This window comes from Typopeltis vanoorti, chromosome 19 (genome assembly GCF_054136105.1).
Source record: "Typopeltis vanoorti isolate ZY-2024b chromosome 19, IOZ_Tvanoo_1.0, whole genome shotgun sequence".
NCBI lineage: Eukaryota > Metazoa > Arthropoda > Arachnida > Uropygi > Thelyphonidae > Typopeltis > Typopeltis vanoorti.
Genome location: NC_143567.1, coordinates 26878509 through 26895172, shown reverse-complemented (window position 1 = coordinate 26895172; position 16664 = coordinate 26878509). Strand labels below are relative to the sequence as shown.

Sequence of the window (16664 nt, the reverse complement as noted above, 5' to 3'; positions counted from 1 at the left end):
TTTTTTAATTTTTATAACCACCGGTTCTATCATGTTCGTTTTTTTTATATTTTCCAGACGAATGTATTTTGCTGGTAGTAGCATTGTGTGTGTGTGTGTATGCGCATGAAATATTCTAAAATTCACTGTTATGCGTTTTATTTTTCGTGTAAATGTTGCAGTCCACTTAATGACACAATTTTTAATCGTGGTGATGAAAACCATTCAGAATCTTACAGACTAGCAACTGACAGCTGTGTAAGATTTAACGAGTAGAAACTCGATATAACAGTAAGAGATATTTGACTGGTACTGCTTGACTCGTAGGGTGGGCGTGAAGTCTCGACTGCAATAAGTATGCTTGATCACATTTCTCCAGCTGTTAAGTCCGCAAGTGTCGTCTGTTTGCAAATACACGGAAGCAATTCGTTAGCTGACGTGTGAGCTGTTTGGCGTTCCTGACGGTCACGAGATGCATAGTCTCCCAGACACCTGTTAGACCATTGGTTAGGTCATGGAGGTACTAACGCGTGCAGCATAAATGATTAGTTAGTGATGAGCGTGAAAAGGCCACTCGGTGTCCGTTTTTTATTAGATTGTTAGGAGGGGGGGGGGGGAGAGGAGATTGCGTTGTTTCCTGATAAGCACCGTCAAAGAATACAGAGGATACTATGATAGAACTACATAAGTTAATATAATTAACGGCTATTTTAGCCTGTTTTTGTTTAGGAGTGTCCCTTATATTTAATACATTGGCTAACATATCTCAAAAGGGGTGTGTATGTGTGTGTGTGTATATATATATATATATATATATATATATATATATATATATTTTAGGGCATTATGGGCGAGTATAGAAGGCAATTATGGCAGAATAAAAAATGTGGAAAGATATACATACCTTGATTTTGGTTTTAAGATGCCTTCAAAATCCAAGCGCTTGTTGAAGGGGGGGGGAAGAGAGGGAAAGAACATGGGGATGTACTTGAGACACGGGAAATAAGTTTGGGAACCCGGGTTACTATTAATAATATATATATAAATATATGTATATATTATTTTGTTGTGGGGAGAGGGGGGGGAAGAAGGGGAAGGGTATCCTTATGTGGAAACTGGCGCAAGGGTTCTACATAAGAACTACATAAGTTTTACAATATTACTAACGTCCTATCAGCATCCCCCCACACACTTAGATTAATATTATTTTCATGGCTTCTCGCTTCCTTAATGCTTTTTAAGATCTGATTGAAATCTTGTCTGCAAAGCCTTAAAAATCGTAATAAAAGGTCATCGCACGAGTGCTTGTGGCCGGATTGGCTTCGGATGCTTCATATACTGTACATCGATTGAAAGTAGCCTTTTTGGAATGAAGTCCGTCATCCCCAGTATTATAGGAAGTTATTCCCCCACCCCCTTCCGCATGATTAGATTACACTTCACAAATTGTTCTCGTAATTCTAAGCAAACAACTTTGCATGTGATGCATTTTCAAGACTAGGCATATGCATATATTGCTATGCATCATGGGAATGGTCACTAACCTGACTAGCACTTTATGCATCCCAAAAGATAAGTGTGTTAGTGCACTTAACTACCGTTAGGTAGTTTCTAATAGCATCTATTAATAGCATCAAAATCTGTAACGGCTACGAAATGTCATATTTCAGCATAGTAGTTAGTTTTCTTACCATAACTATAGTTTCTTATATTTAGTATGTAGTGAAATTCCCCGCCCCCTCCGGAAGAATGTTATATGATTACATTTGTTATTAATGAATGAAATTCTTGATCGTTATTGGACTATAACCATAGCATAGTTTATTTTTATTATTATTTTTTTAAGCTGTGAAACTAACGATAAGTCAAGTATTAATCTGTATATGAAATACTTTGCAAATTTTATTTCATTGGGAATGAACGAGAGGAAAATCGCAGTTCTGGTTTATTCTAGACATGCTTATAGGACCATTTATTTTTTTATCAGTAGATATTAAACAATATGTCCTTATATTTTCAGCACAACGTGACAAGGAAATCATCCCACTTCTTGTATTAGTGAAGAAAAACTACTAAATGCGTTTTAGTGTAGTATACATCTGCCGTGACAGGATTACTCCTTAAAGGTCATTAGTTCCTGTGCATTTACCAAAGGATTTATATTTTGGAGCTGACAAACTTGAATTTTAATGAGGCTGCCTTTTTAACCCTCACGCACTTGGTGATTGCTCACTAGATAATTTGGTCCTTTCCACCTACAGTCGTCCTTGACCTTCGTTTCATTTAAAGAGCCTCCGGCGAATGCAGACGTCACTATATATGTATTACACTCAGGAATGTCCCTGGATATAACTAGTACTTCGAAATCGCTTGAAGCAATGGGAGTTAAAAACTCCAAACTTTCAAATCGTTAATTCACTGTTGTTTTTTTCCTGGTCAAAATGGCGGCTTCGTTTTCATTGGTGAGCCGTCACTCGTAAACTAAAATGTACAGCTTCGCATTCAAATTTCGCACATGCGAAATTAGCTTTGTGCGTGAGAAATTTCAAAATTACTATATCATCATCGTTCACTTGCAAATACAGATAGTCATTCTTCCACAAAATAGTCATTTCCACAGCGGAATCCTCCCACCTTCTTTCATGCACCTTTGTCCAAAAAGAAACCGAAGAACTTTTGATAGAAAATAAACACAGGCCAATTATAATCATTCAAATCATTTATTTCAATCAATATACTCTCCCTCAGCTTCGATACAGCGTTTGGCACGGTCAATTAATTCGTTAAATGAGTTTTTTTTTTTAAATCAGTTTTTTGGGATACTGGTGACGTTCTATACTACACCATTGAACGTTTTCAATGGTGTCGTATTTCCTTTCATCGGCAAATGAAGTCGGGGGAAGAGAAAGAAGTCACAGCGTGCTAAATTAGGTGAATACGGCAAGTGATCCAACACACAAACTTGGTTTTTGCTCAAAAACTCTCGCAATGTTCGAACGATGAGATGGTGCATTATTGTGCAAAAGTGACCAGCTGCCTGCATCACAATATTCATGCCGTACGCGACGAATTCTCGCTATCAATCGCTTCAAAACTTCGAGATAAAACTCACCATTGACCGTTTGGCCAGGCGGAACGAATTCTTTGTGGATAATGCCTTGGAATCGTAGAAACAAATCAGCATTTCTTTACTTTTGACTTCTCAAAGCGACTTTTTTTCGAATGCCCCTCTTCTGGTGGTCTCCACTTGGCGCTTTGTTTCGGGCTCATACTCAAAACACCACGTTTCGTCACTAGTAAGGATCGTTCAAGGAGGTTTGAGTCCTTACGAGCAGTTTTAATGAGGTCCTTAGTGTTCAATTGGATACATTTTTTGGTCGTCGGTCAACTTGTGGGGAACAAATCGAATTCAATTTACGAAGGCCCAAACTCTCGGTCAAAATGCTGTGCACAGTTGATTTTTTATCCCCAATTCTTCTTCAATCAATTTCGGGTTTTCTTCGATGAAATCACGCACTTTTTGGATGTTAACAAATGTCAACAGTTGCCTCAACACTAATGAAGGTTGCCGCTTTCGACAATAAAAAGATACAGCAGGTGGCGCCACTAGTTTCTTCTATTTTCGAAAAGTTTTCGGTTTCTTTTTGGACAGAGGGTGTACATATGTGTGATTAAAAACATTTTTAAAATTATGGGATAGGCTATATAATGGTTAACTCGTCCAGGTAGCTGATATATATTAGATTAGAAAGTTTTTTACCTAGGGTATAATATATTAAAGATACTAAGCTATTTTAAATATAAACCATTTTTTACTCCCTTTCCCAAGTAAGCAAACAGACAAGTCAGTCAAGTTTGCACCTGCCAGTGTTGCAAGTCTAGCTGACCCTGCACGTAGTGCAAGTCAGGGCAACTCGTGGTAAAGGGAGTATAAGCTCTGATCACTATTCTTAATATTTACCCTTAATGCAAAGCACATCTCCTGGAGGAGATGTATGATGCTATGTATTAAAGGCAAGGGCCACTACCCAGACCGGTTTCGACCTTTATTGAGGTCTTGTCAGTGGGAGCCAAGCTAAGAAATACTAAGTTTTAAGTAATATGGAGCTTATAAATATTTTACCAAAACAAGTTACCATAAGGTGCATTGACCTTATTAAATAAAAATCTCAGGATGAGAGATAGATCTAGAAAGTTTTTTTACCTTGGGTATAATATATGTTAAAGATACCAAGCTGATAACTTGTTTTGGTAAAATATTTATAAGCTCTGTATTACTTAAAACTTAGTGGGAGCAAAGCTAAGAAATACTAAGTTTTAAGTAATACAGAGCTTATAAATATTTTACCAAAACAAGTTATCAGCTTGGTATCTTTAACATATGTTATACCCAAGGTAAAAAAACTTTCTACATCTATCTCTCATCCTGAGATTTTTATTTAATAAGGTCAATGCACCTTATGGTAACTTGTTTTGGTAAAATATTTATAAGCTCCGTATTACTTAAAACTTAGTATTTCTTAGCTTGGCTCCCACTGACAAGACCTCAATAAAGGTCGAAACCGGTCTGGGTAGTGGCCCTTGCCTTTAATACATAGCATCATACATCTCTTCCAGGAGATGTGCTTTGCATTAAGGGTAAATATTAAGAATAGTGATCAGAGCTTATACTCCCTTTACCACGAGTCGCCTTGACTTGCACTATGTGCAAGGTCAGCTAGACTTGCAACACTTGCAGGTACAAACTTGACTGACTTGTCTGTTTGCTTACTTGGGAATTGGAATAAAAAACCAAGTTTATATTTAAAATAGCTTAGTATCTTTTAACATATATATTTTTTTTATACTGCTAAATTATAACTAATGAAGTCATCTAAACATTCCCATAACTGTCTTAAATTGTTATCTGCAACCGCTACAACTTACGTTTTAGCAGTAAATGTACCAGCCCGTTAGTGTTTAAAAAGACATGGGAAAATGTCTATATACTGATAGAGCTAAATAGCTGATAATTTAAAGTTATTAAAGTGTTTTGGATAGAATTTTAGTGTGGCTGGATTAAAATAATCAAGGTTACCTGACTGCAGGAATATTCTTCCCTATTTTGTTGATTTATTAGTTTTTAACTAATAATTTCACTGAAACGTTAACTAGCTCTAGAAATGAGTTGTTTTGAAAACAAAAATTAGCCTTCTTGTATCACAAGACAAGTTTGTTTGAGCAAGGCAGTATCGGAGTTCATACCCAGGATCTGGAGAATAAACAATAGGGATTAAGTGGATGACTAGCAAAGCAGGAGCTGCAAGAAGGGAAAAAAAAAAAAGCATCGGAAGGAATATAAACAAAGTGATCAGCCTGCCCATTGAGCATATAAAGTACAAGCCAGAAGGGTAACTAGTTTGGCAAGGAGGACTAAATCAGATTTTGAGAGAAAATTAGCTAAGCAGGCCAAAGTAAGTCAAATTTGTTTTTGATATGTTGCAAGAGAGATTATGATTATGGAAAGAACTTTACTCAGCACTGATAGCAGGAAAGTGACGAAGGAGAAGAAATAGTGCAGTTATTAAGTGATTGCTTTGAAAGGGTATATCATTCAGTGGTGACTTCACAATTACTGAGGTGACAGACTGATGTGAGCATTGAGGTAGATGAACTAGAGGTACTCTGTATATTGAAAAATATCAATGTGAATATTGCAGTGGGCCTAGATATGTCTGCTTGTGTGCTATGAGAATATTCAATGAACTGGCAATGCCTCTGACGAAGTTGTTTAATCTAAGTTTCAGCTCTGGCAAGGTTCCAAGAATGGAAAGAGGGTAAGATAGTTCCATTACATAAAGGTGGAGTGGTAGTTAAATTATTGGAAAAGTTGAGTAAAAGTAAAAATCCAGGAATGGGTGGTTTTGTAAAAGGTGGGTCCTGTCTCAGTAATTCTTTCACCTTTTATTTATAATAAGGTGACAGCAGAATTGGATAAAGGAAATGGCTACACCATGATACTACTGGACTTTGCAATTGACAGAATACTGCATGGAAAATTTACATAAGTTGGAGCAAATGGGAATAGATATGATGGATAGGGAAATAGCTGATAGATATCAGTGTGGTGGAGTGGAATCAAGGTGAATGAGGTTGGCTCTGTACTAGGACCACTATTCTTTAATTTGTACATAAATGGGATGGTAGAAGATTTGAAGGAGGGTATTTGGTTTGTTGATGATGCAAGACTAAGAAGGGCAATAGTTGATAAAGACATTGTAGATATCTTACAAGATCATTTAAATAAACTGGCAGTGTGGGCAAATGACATGGTCGTCAATTCATTGTTATAAAATGTAAGGTAATGGACTTTGGAGTGAAAAGATTACACACTTTGTATCATATTGATGGTACTAGTTTACAGGAAATTGATGCTTGGGATCTGGGGGTGATGGATAGATTTGAAATTCAGAGGACATTATTTCAAGGGTTCCAAAATAGCTCGGAGTATTACTTGGATGCTGAAGAGCACATTGACAAGTAAAGATAGGGAGGTTATTATTCCTCTTTATGATTCAGTCACATGTTGACTACTCTGCACAGATTATTGCTTTGTGTTTCTTGGGGATCAGGAGGTGGTGGAGATGATTTAGAGATGAGTGACCAAGCTGACAGGTCTGTGACATGTTCCCTATGAGGATAAATTGAGGATGTGTGGGTTGCAGAGTTTAGCTGAGAGTGAGAGGAGAGGGGATATGATAGAAATTTTAAGTTACTAAAGGAATTCTAAAACAGAAACAAAAGAAATTTTTTCAGTACATTGGGAGTAGGGAGAAAACAAGGGGTCACATTTGGAAGCCCTCTAAAAGTATGATTAGTAAAGGTGTGTAGATTAGGTTCTTTTCTTGGAGAGTGGTGAATGAGTGGAATGGGTTGCCAGAGGTGGTTGAGTGCCCCCAACATTATAAATAGATTTAAGGAGATGTATGATAGGTATTGTGTTGATGAATAGAGTAGGCTTCTCGCATATCTTTTGACTCCATGGAGTGCTCATATAAATATTAATAATAATCTTCCTACCAGTTAAGACAAAGATCTCTTCAATTCCCAATATGTAGATTAAACAACAATGGTCTGAGGATTGATCCATGGAACACATGACCTGTCACATTGCAGATTCATATACTGCTTTCTGATACTTGTTTGTCAGCTACCTACTTATCCAAGCCAATAGCTTATATTGACATCTGACCTTTATGGAGTCGCTCATTGTGGGAGGTACACTCTCTCGGGCACATACCCAGCTCATTAAACTCCACCTTGAACTGATTGATTAAAAGTGTATACATTTGCAACACACTCAGGCAATGCATTCCTCTTGTTTTACTGCCCCTCCTCTCCCATTTTCCTTGAAAAATTTCCATAACAGCCACTGACTGACTTATATCTCAGTTGTATTCCACCCCTCACCCCCTCTTCCTATTCATGAGTCATTGCAATTTACATTCTTTCAGTCTGTTTTCACATTCCCAAGATCACCACCTTTTGTGAATCTTCTCTGGACTCTTTCTAGCATATCCTTTTCACCATGAAAACTCAGTTGCAAAATCTGTGCACAATAATCCATATGAGGCTTTATCAAGGTTTTATACAATAGAATCATAACCTTAAAGTCCTCTGCATCATTGCCATTATCTGATGTGAAGACTTCATAACTTGTGCAATGTGGCTGAAGTACATCTTTGGCCACATTGTCCTTGTTCACCACCACCACTCCAGAATCTCATCTCCTGCCTCCTTCCACATCTTAAAGCTTTCCCACCAAGTGTATACTTTGCGTCTCATTTTTGCTTACCAAATTATCTTACACTTTGCAACATTGAACTGACAGTTCCACTTATTGCTCATTCATACAATTTCAGGTTCTCCTGTAATGGCCATAACATCTGTTTGACTTTGCATTGCTCCTCCCAATTTTGCATAATTTGCATACCACCAGTTAAACTCATCCCAATATTATTAATATACAAATTGATCAACAATGGGCCCCAATACAGAAGACACCTGTGGCACCCCAATAGTAATTTTCCTCTTTTGGAATACTGCACCCCTTTATACAACTTTCTGATACTTATTTCACAGCCAGTTACAGATCCAATTTATTAGTCTGTTATCCAATCCCATCTGTTTCAGTTTATTTAATCACTTGTCATGTGGCAGCCTATCAAAAGTTTTTGCAAAATCTAAGTATATCACTGTATATGCATCTCCCTTGTCCAAGATATTTGTCACCTTTGTGCAACTGCCTTTAATGTTGTATCCTGTCAAATGCCTTAGCCGAGTCTAACAGTATTATAGCATATCCATTCTCTTTATCCAACTATCAGTAACTGTAACATTATTATAAAATATAAGCATATTGCTTGGATGTGCCCTATGATTAGTAAACCCATACTTTTCCTTGTGAACTATAGCTTGTTTGTCCACCCATTTCTGTATGTGAGCTTACCAAATTCTCTAAAATCTTCACAATCACTTTGAAGATACTGATAGGTCAGTAGTTAGAACATTGTTTGTTTTTGCACCATCCTTGTGCAATAGAACTATCATACATTCTTTCTATTTCTGTGATATCTTTCCTGAGCTGAGATTCAGGTTATGCAAATAGGCCAAGGGCCTAGTCAGTTTGGCTGAACATTCCTTTAGCAGACATACTGCTATTCCTCTCTGTCTCTGCTGCCAAAATCTTATCAAGGTTATGCAGAGCCCTAGAACCTCTTTCTCATGCACCTTTATCTCTTTATTCAATGTAGTGGTAGCACTCTACACCAGTGTTCTTCAACCTGTGGTCTTTGGACTGGCACCGGTCTGCGGAAATTTCCTGGTGGTCCTCCAAAAATTTCTTTGTCTTTCAGAAATAACGCTTCAGCTGGTCTGCGAAATATTTCTCCTATTTTCCCTGGTCCGCAAGTGTAAAAAGGTTGAGAAACGCTACTCTACACTGTCCCATACACCTAGTGCTAGATCTTGAAGATTATTTGAGCTATTGCATTTTTCTGACATAAGAGTACTGTGTGCATTCAGTGAAGTTATTCTTCTGCATTCATTCCTTCTTTTACTTGCAGCGGCAAAATAAAATTTTCTACTAACTTTACCTGTGCAGCCAAATTTCTTTTCATACTCCAACTTAGCTTTCTATACAATACTCGTAACTTTTTCTTTCCTTGACTCATTTCATAACACCTCTCACTCTTATTCTCACAATATTCTTTCCACACTTATGGATCTCTTGCTTAATAAGATTATACATTGATTTTGCTCCTATCCTATTTGTGCTTTGAATTATAGGGACATATGCAGATACTGCATTATTTAAACATCTTTTCAAAGTACTATTGATATCTTTCCCATTCAGTTAGTGATATAACCAACTCAGGAGAACACAAAGATTGTGTTCTCCTGAGTTGGTTATAATTTAATAGATTTGTAGTTCAGCTTGTAACCTGTCCTGATTGGAACATCCATTTAGTTAGCTGCTTCTCAGGTCAGTACATTATGATCATTGTCACCAACTGGTGGCAAAAATCACATCCTTAACTGAGACACCTTCTGATGCTATGATCCAGTCTAACACTTCATCCTTGAGTTGCTTCTTTCACATGCTGCTTGAGAAAGTTGTCTTGCAATAATCCAAATTCTCTTTCATTCTTATGACTTTTCTCTGCTACTGAATCAGTATTTGGATAATTTGTCACCCATCATAACTACTGGTTCCACGCCATCAAGGTAATTTGGGGATTCATTTTTTTCATCTCTTGCAAATGAACTGTCATGTCTATAGTAATGCTCCCACCATATATTTCATCCTGTTGGTCTCCACTTCACACCACATGGCCTCAAACTCGCTGCTATATGGGACATTATTGCCTTGAGTTTCTATCCTAACTGGACACAAATCATTAGGAGTACCCCCCAGGTCATTCCTAAACACACTATAGCCATTATGCTAGATTTTAATTACCATATCCACCTGAGCCAGGTTTTACTAATGCTCATAATTTTAGGCCAACAACATATTCACCAAAGCAACAAAACTCAACCATTTTGTTTCTAATGCTTCTAGTATGTATATAGGCATAAGTTACCTCCAGTCTCATACAAAAGTGGCAGGTTTTTCATCCTGCATAACAAAACAGCCATAAGAATGCACAAAATTGACATAATACTCAGGCATTCAGCCTGACTTTCTTTTGGCTGTAAATATAAAATAACCTTCTTGCTTTTTCTTATCACAGGCTGCTTGGTTCAGTTAGGCAAGTTTCTCTTCTCTCCCCAGAATTTCCAAAGCTAAAGCATAGTCAATCCTTTAGCATATTCATAACCATGTTCATTATCTGCATTAATTAGCTGAACTTGCACATCCTCGGCATTCTTACCAAAGTCTAGATTCCCTGACTCTGTATTCGATCTCATCAATCAATAACTTCTCTAGGTGCTGGATGGATGCTAGATGCATTTAAATGCAGGCCATCCCTTTTTATACAAGTATTTTCTACCATCAGACTCATTCCACACATCCAAAAAACTTGCATCCATTTTTTCTACATAGCCTGTGCTTTAATTTATTTGCTATAACTCCCCTTAACTTATTATTGTATCTCGGTAATGAACTAATTATTTACTTTTATTTCTCACTCTTTCTATCAAACCTCATACTATATTTATTGCCATTTAAATTATTAGTTCTAGCAAGCATTATCTTCTCTTTCATCTTTGTAACATCCTTTATTTTGGCTCCTGGGAAGTTTTGATGTAGTTGACTGTCGAGCAACAATTTTTTATATATAATAAGGGAAAAAAATAGTTCTCATTGCCTCATTCTTTTCGGTTCTAATTAATTGTAATCAGACACTGTATATTGTTCTCATTAAGAGCAAAACTATACTAAAGTGAGAACTTCCCTAAATGTCTTATGATTTGTTTCAATATTGGAACACTGCAAGTTGGCATAATTAACACTATAAAAACAGAGGAAAACTCATGTTAAAACTTGTTTGTAGAATATTTGCCTAAGTCTCTGTGCTGAAGATGCCTATGAACTTAGGCAAAAATTCTACAAAAAGTTTTATCAGTTTTCCTGTCTTTTATATTCTTCATGTGGTTTTTATCTATATTTATCTATATTTTATCTATAATAGCTATATTTTTATCATGGATTTATTTGCTTTGTATGGAATTAGCTTGTTCTTATGACATTGATGTCTAAGTGGCCAAAATTAACTAATTCAAAAATTTCCACTATAATGCATTTGACTGAATTACAGGTTAATGACATTTTAAAAGGGACCATCCTTGTTTTGAATGACCAATCCAGAGATGCTACATCAGGTTGTTAGTTGATCTAGCCACATGTGTCTGAACACAGTTATTTGAACCAGTTAGACAAGGTCAGCAGAAGCTGTCAGTGTTGTCCATAGTTCTAAAGGAGTAGAAATTTCATTAATGAATTGTTGCTTGTAATGAAAAATGGATTATTTTTAACAGCACAATCAGTGGATCAACCTACGAGGGTGATCTGAAAAGTTCTCGGCCTTGACCATAGATGGCAACACTATTGGCAAGTTTTTTTTTTTCTAACTTGGTACATCTGTCATAATTGCAAGTCATTCTATCAAGTAGTTTATTTTATACAGCTGTCTGAAATAAAAGTATTGTCTATATCTCTTGAAATGGATAAAATTGAGTATCGATCATGTGGTTATAAAATTCTTTGTAAAAGAAGGTTTGACGTCAAAAGAAATTCATTCGAAAATCATAAAAGTTTATGGGCACTCTTCTTCGTTTTTGACAATTAAGAAATGGGCTTTTGAGTTTAAACATGGCCGTACCAGCCTTGAAGATGATCCACGTGAAGAACATCCAAAAAGTGTAACAACACCAGAAATCATTGATCAAGTGCACGATATGGTGTTGGATGACTGTCGAGTCAAAGTATGTGAAATTGCTGAGAATATAGGCCTTTCAAAAGAACATGTAAGATATATTTTGCATGAAGAATTGCAAATGAAAAAGCTTTGCACAAGATGGGTACCGTGCTTGCTCACAGCAGATCAAAAACGCACTTGCATGAAAATCTCTCAACAGTGCTTGGAGCTTCTTAAGAACAAAACTGATTTTGTGCATCGATTTATTACTATGGATGAGACTTGGCTTCACCATTACACACCAGAATCCAAACAATCAAAACAGTGAACAGAAGCTGGTTGTTCAATGCCAAAGAAGAGAAAGTTGGTTTCATCAACAGGAAAGGTTATGGCATCAGTGTTTTGGGATGCCAAATGCATTTTGTTTATTAATTATCTTGAAAAGGGTAAAACAATAACCAGGGAATATTATTCTGATCTTTTAACCAGACTAGACGAAAAAATTCGTGAGAGAAGACCTGGTTTGCAGAAGAAAAAAATCGTCTTTCATCAGGACAATACACCTGCCCACAAAGGTGTTTTGGCAATGGGAAAATTAAGGGATCTGCACTATGAATTGTTGGAACATCCACCCTATTCCCCAGATTTGGCTCCCTCCTGACTTCTATCTCTTCCCAAAACTAAAACCCTTCCTCGCTGGTCAGCATTTTTTTTAGAATCAAGAAGGTAATTGCAGCTGTAGAGGGGTATCTTACTGAGAACCACTACAGGGATGGGATAATGGTGCTGGAGCATCACTGGAATGAGTGTTAGTCTCAAGGGAGATTGTTGAAAAATAAAAATAATTTTGAAATTATAAATTCATTTTTTTTATTTGTAGGCAGAGTACTTTTCAGACCACTCTCATAGATGTAGCCTGCCTGATACATATGCACGATTGGTTTATTAACAAGGTTAATGTTTGAAATTTGCAGAACATAGTCCACTTTGAGTTAGCATCAACACTTCAGGAGACATCTGACATCTTTTCTTAGTAGCTAGTGCACTTTTTGTTTTAACTCGTGTGTTTTACCTACACAGTCGAAAGTTGATGCTGTTCAAAGTCAGCACTATATAGGATATAATAGTATAGATGGAATAAAATTCACTTAGTTATTAAAATGATTCCACTACATCAATTGTATATGAGGAAAAATGGATGCATTTTCTTTCTGGAATCATTTTAATAGCCATGAAAGTCTGTCATTAAGGTTAAGAAGTAAGGGAATACCATGAATAGACATATAAATACAAAATTAATGACGGAAAATCTCGCATAAAAATATTTTTTTTAATAGTATAATTTTCGCCTGTGTGTCATGTGAAGCTCATGTCATGTTAAACTCAAATTAAACAATAACTGACAATTCCAAAAAGTGCCACCTAAGATAACTAAAAGTCAATAAAATTTCCTAACAAAAAAAAAAAAAAAAAAATATATATATATATATATATATACACATACATACATACAGGGTGTTCGGGATAAATTTGACAGTTTCGTAAGGAAAAAGAAAATCTTCTTTGTATCTATTAAATTTAATGAATTGACAAAAAAACATTACAGGCAGAGTTAATTACAATACTATCAACAAGATTTACTCAAAATAACCACCATTAGCATCGATCACAGCTTCAATTCTGCTTCGGAACCTCGAACAAGCTGATGCTACAGTCTCCCTGGGAAGGGCCGCAAAAACTGTTTTAATTTTATCCATTAACTGGGCTTTTGTATTACTGGAAGTGCGATTGGTGTCTTTTTCAACTGCGCCCCATACAAAATAATCCATGGGGTTAAGGTCTGGGGAGTTTGGAGGCCAAACATTTGGACTGGTGAAGTCGTAGAAATTTTCAGACAACCATTTTTGACTTTTCCCAGAGGTGTGGCAAGGGGCCGAATCCTGCTGCCATACATACGGCCTACCATTGGCTACCCTTGTTATCCAGGGCTTGACTACAGTTAGCAACTCCACGAACAAAGCCCGAATTCCAATGCCAGGGTTCTTCAACACCTGTTCCTGCAGATTTGCGAGGAATTCTGCTGTACGAACGCAATCAGATCGTCTGCTAGGGATCTTTCTTCTTGCTACATCCTCGTAGTCACCATTGCAAGTCTCTAGTTCATGCCTGGTTGTTTTTACTGTATTCAGGGAGCATTGGGCAGCAGTCGTAATATCCTTATTTTGATGGCGGGCACAAATCATCATGATACAAGTTATTCTCTTCCATGATTCAGGTGGGTTCCAGCTATCCATCCTTTCTGACATCTTGTATATGAATGAAGAAGGGTCCAAACTTTTAAATGAAGAGAAGTGTGTGTTAATACATGTAACTTACAGAAAAATATAATTAATTATAAATATGTCAAATTTATCCCGAACACCCTGTGTATATATATATATATATATATATATATATATACACACACAATAAAAAGTTAGGAAAGATTAGCTCATTTGTAAAGTACTATCTCTCATAAAGGGGATAGACATAAACCATCAGATCTGTTTAAGTTAGGAGAGTGGAGTAAAGTTTCACATGTTTCTTTATAAAGCTGTTCTATGAGAAACCAACTTTTGTGAAGGACTCTTGTCTTTTTCCAATGAACTCTGTCTGGTTAAGATGGCATGTTCTGCAAATCCAGACTATTCAGGTTTAAGGTACTGAATATGAGACTGGTGTTCTTCTAGTCGAATACAGGCAGATCTTCCTGTTTGTCCGAAATAAGATAATCCACAAGAGCAAGGAATCTGGTAGACACCTGGATAATTAAGATGTGGAAGCTTGTCCTTAGGAGAAGTGAGAAAGGTGGAGATTTTTCTGACCAGTCGAAAGGCAACAAAAATATTCAGTGGTTTTAAAACTTTTGCTATACGTTCACTACTGCCATGTACATAAGGGATAGGAATGCACGTTATTTCTTCTGTACTTGAAGAGGAAGACATATTAAAACTACTCAAAGCTCTTTTGAGGAAGGAATTTTTTTATCCATTAGATAGAAAGGAAGAAGTAATATATTGCAGTTCTTTCTGTAAGAGATCGTCTGAAGAACAAAATGAGTTGGCCCAATGAATCAGTGTTTTAATAGTTCCTGCCTTTTGACTGGGATGGTGATGAAATTCAGCATGGATACAATGGCCAGTATGAGTCTTTCTATAGACTGAGAAATGTAGGTTACCATCTGGTTGGCGAAGAATTAGGAGATCTAAAAAGGCTAACTGCTTGTTTGATTCTATTTCGAGGGTAAACTGGATTCTTGGATGAAGTGCATTTAACTTAGTGAAAAACTGTTGAAGTTCATCAGAAGAGCCATTCCAAATAGCAAAAATGTCATCACCATATGTGAACCAATGAGTAGGTCTGGGAGAAATATTGTCAAAGATACGTTCAAAATGTTCCATAAAAAAAGTTGGAGATAGCAGGATTGCCCATTGCTGTTCCTTCAGTTTGTTGATACAACTTATTTTTAAAGGAAAAATAGCTAGAATGTATTACAAAATCAAATATTTTTACAATGTCTGAAGGAAATTTCTGTTGCAGTAATTCAATACTTTCAGATAAAGGAACATTTGTAAATAAAGAAACAATATCTAAACTGATCATGATATCAGAAATATCCAAATGAAGATCTGAAATTTTATTTTTGAAATCTCAAGTATTTTTTTATATAAGTATCAGTTCTTCTGGTTGAGGAAGTGAGTAAATTTGATAGGAACAACCTATACAATCTGCAATTGGCCTTAATGGAATGCCTGGTTTATGAACTTTCGGAAGACCATACAATCTAGGTGGATGACTGAAGAAGGTTCTAAGTTTTTTCTTTTGATCTTCATTCCAAGTCGATACATTATCTATAAGAGAATTAAGTCTATTCAATTGACTCCCGGTAGGATCCGATGTAAAAGGCCTATGACAATGTAAGTTTATGCAAATCATTGTTTTTCTACTTCCATGTTGGGCTGTATTTATAGTTGTGGCTCTCTGCATAAAATCTCTTTTCAGATGTACAAAATAACATGTTAAATATCAACTTTAATTTTCTGTTTTTCATTTCTTTCTGAGTAAAATGGTTTGTAGGTTTTTATTTGCATAGCTTTCTAACTCATTGGATTTTGCAATTTGATGTGCTAGCAAATGTTTCACCATTGCATGGATGAATTAATTTCATAAACACTGTTTTTAGAGCATTGCCTGATTCAAATGAATTGAGCAGCATTGATAACAGTGATCAAAATTTCAAAGTTGTGTTTTTATATCAAAATCATATCATACAACTATGAATTTTTGTTGTATATTTTGAAGTGATACTGAAGTTTAAAAATTTACTGTAACTGCAGAATCATTTTATTTTGCAGATCTACTTCATTGTACTAATGAACCAAATGTGTCTATACCTCAACTTGCAAACCTACTCATTGAACGTACACAGCAAACTAGTTGGGTAGTGGTTTACAAAGCCCTCATTACAGTGCATCACTTAATGTGTTATGGCAATGAGGTAATATGCATATTCATAGTGTAATCTTTTTTTAAGATAATGTTATAACCAGTTTAAGATATAGCTATTTTTTATGGAATTCTTACTTGCAATACTATTTTACTTGCAGTAGCATTTAAATGTTTCATTGAATTAAATACTTAGCTATAAACTCTCACTTCAAATAGTGTTTTATATAATCTCTTTACATTGAAGTGGACTATTTTGACTTACCAAAATTCAAATAAAGGTTTATATTATAAACA

At 36.0% G+C, this 16664-nt stretch overlaps 1 protein-coding gene across 6 annotated transcripts in view; it reads left to right on the top strand.

Annotated features, from left to right (window-relative positions):
* LOC150095932 (phosphatidylinositol-binding clathrin assembly protein LAP-like) overlaps positions 1–16664 on the top strand; it is a 366280-nt gene that overhangs the window by 102590 nt on the left and 247026 nt on the right. For all 6 annotated transcript variants that reach the window (XM_090409273.1, XM_090409270.1, XM_090409272.1 and 3 more), the window contains exon 2: positions 16277–16419. In XM_090409273.1, coding sequence (XP_090265399.1) covers positions 16277–16419 — 143 coding nt within the window. The remainder of the gene's footprint in view (positions 1–16276; positions 16420–16664) is intronic.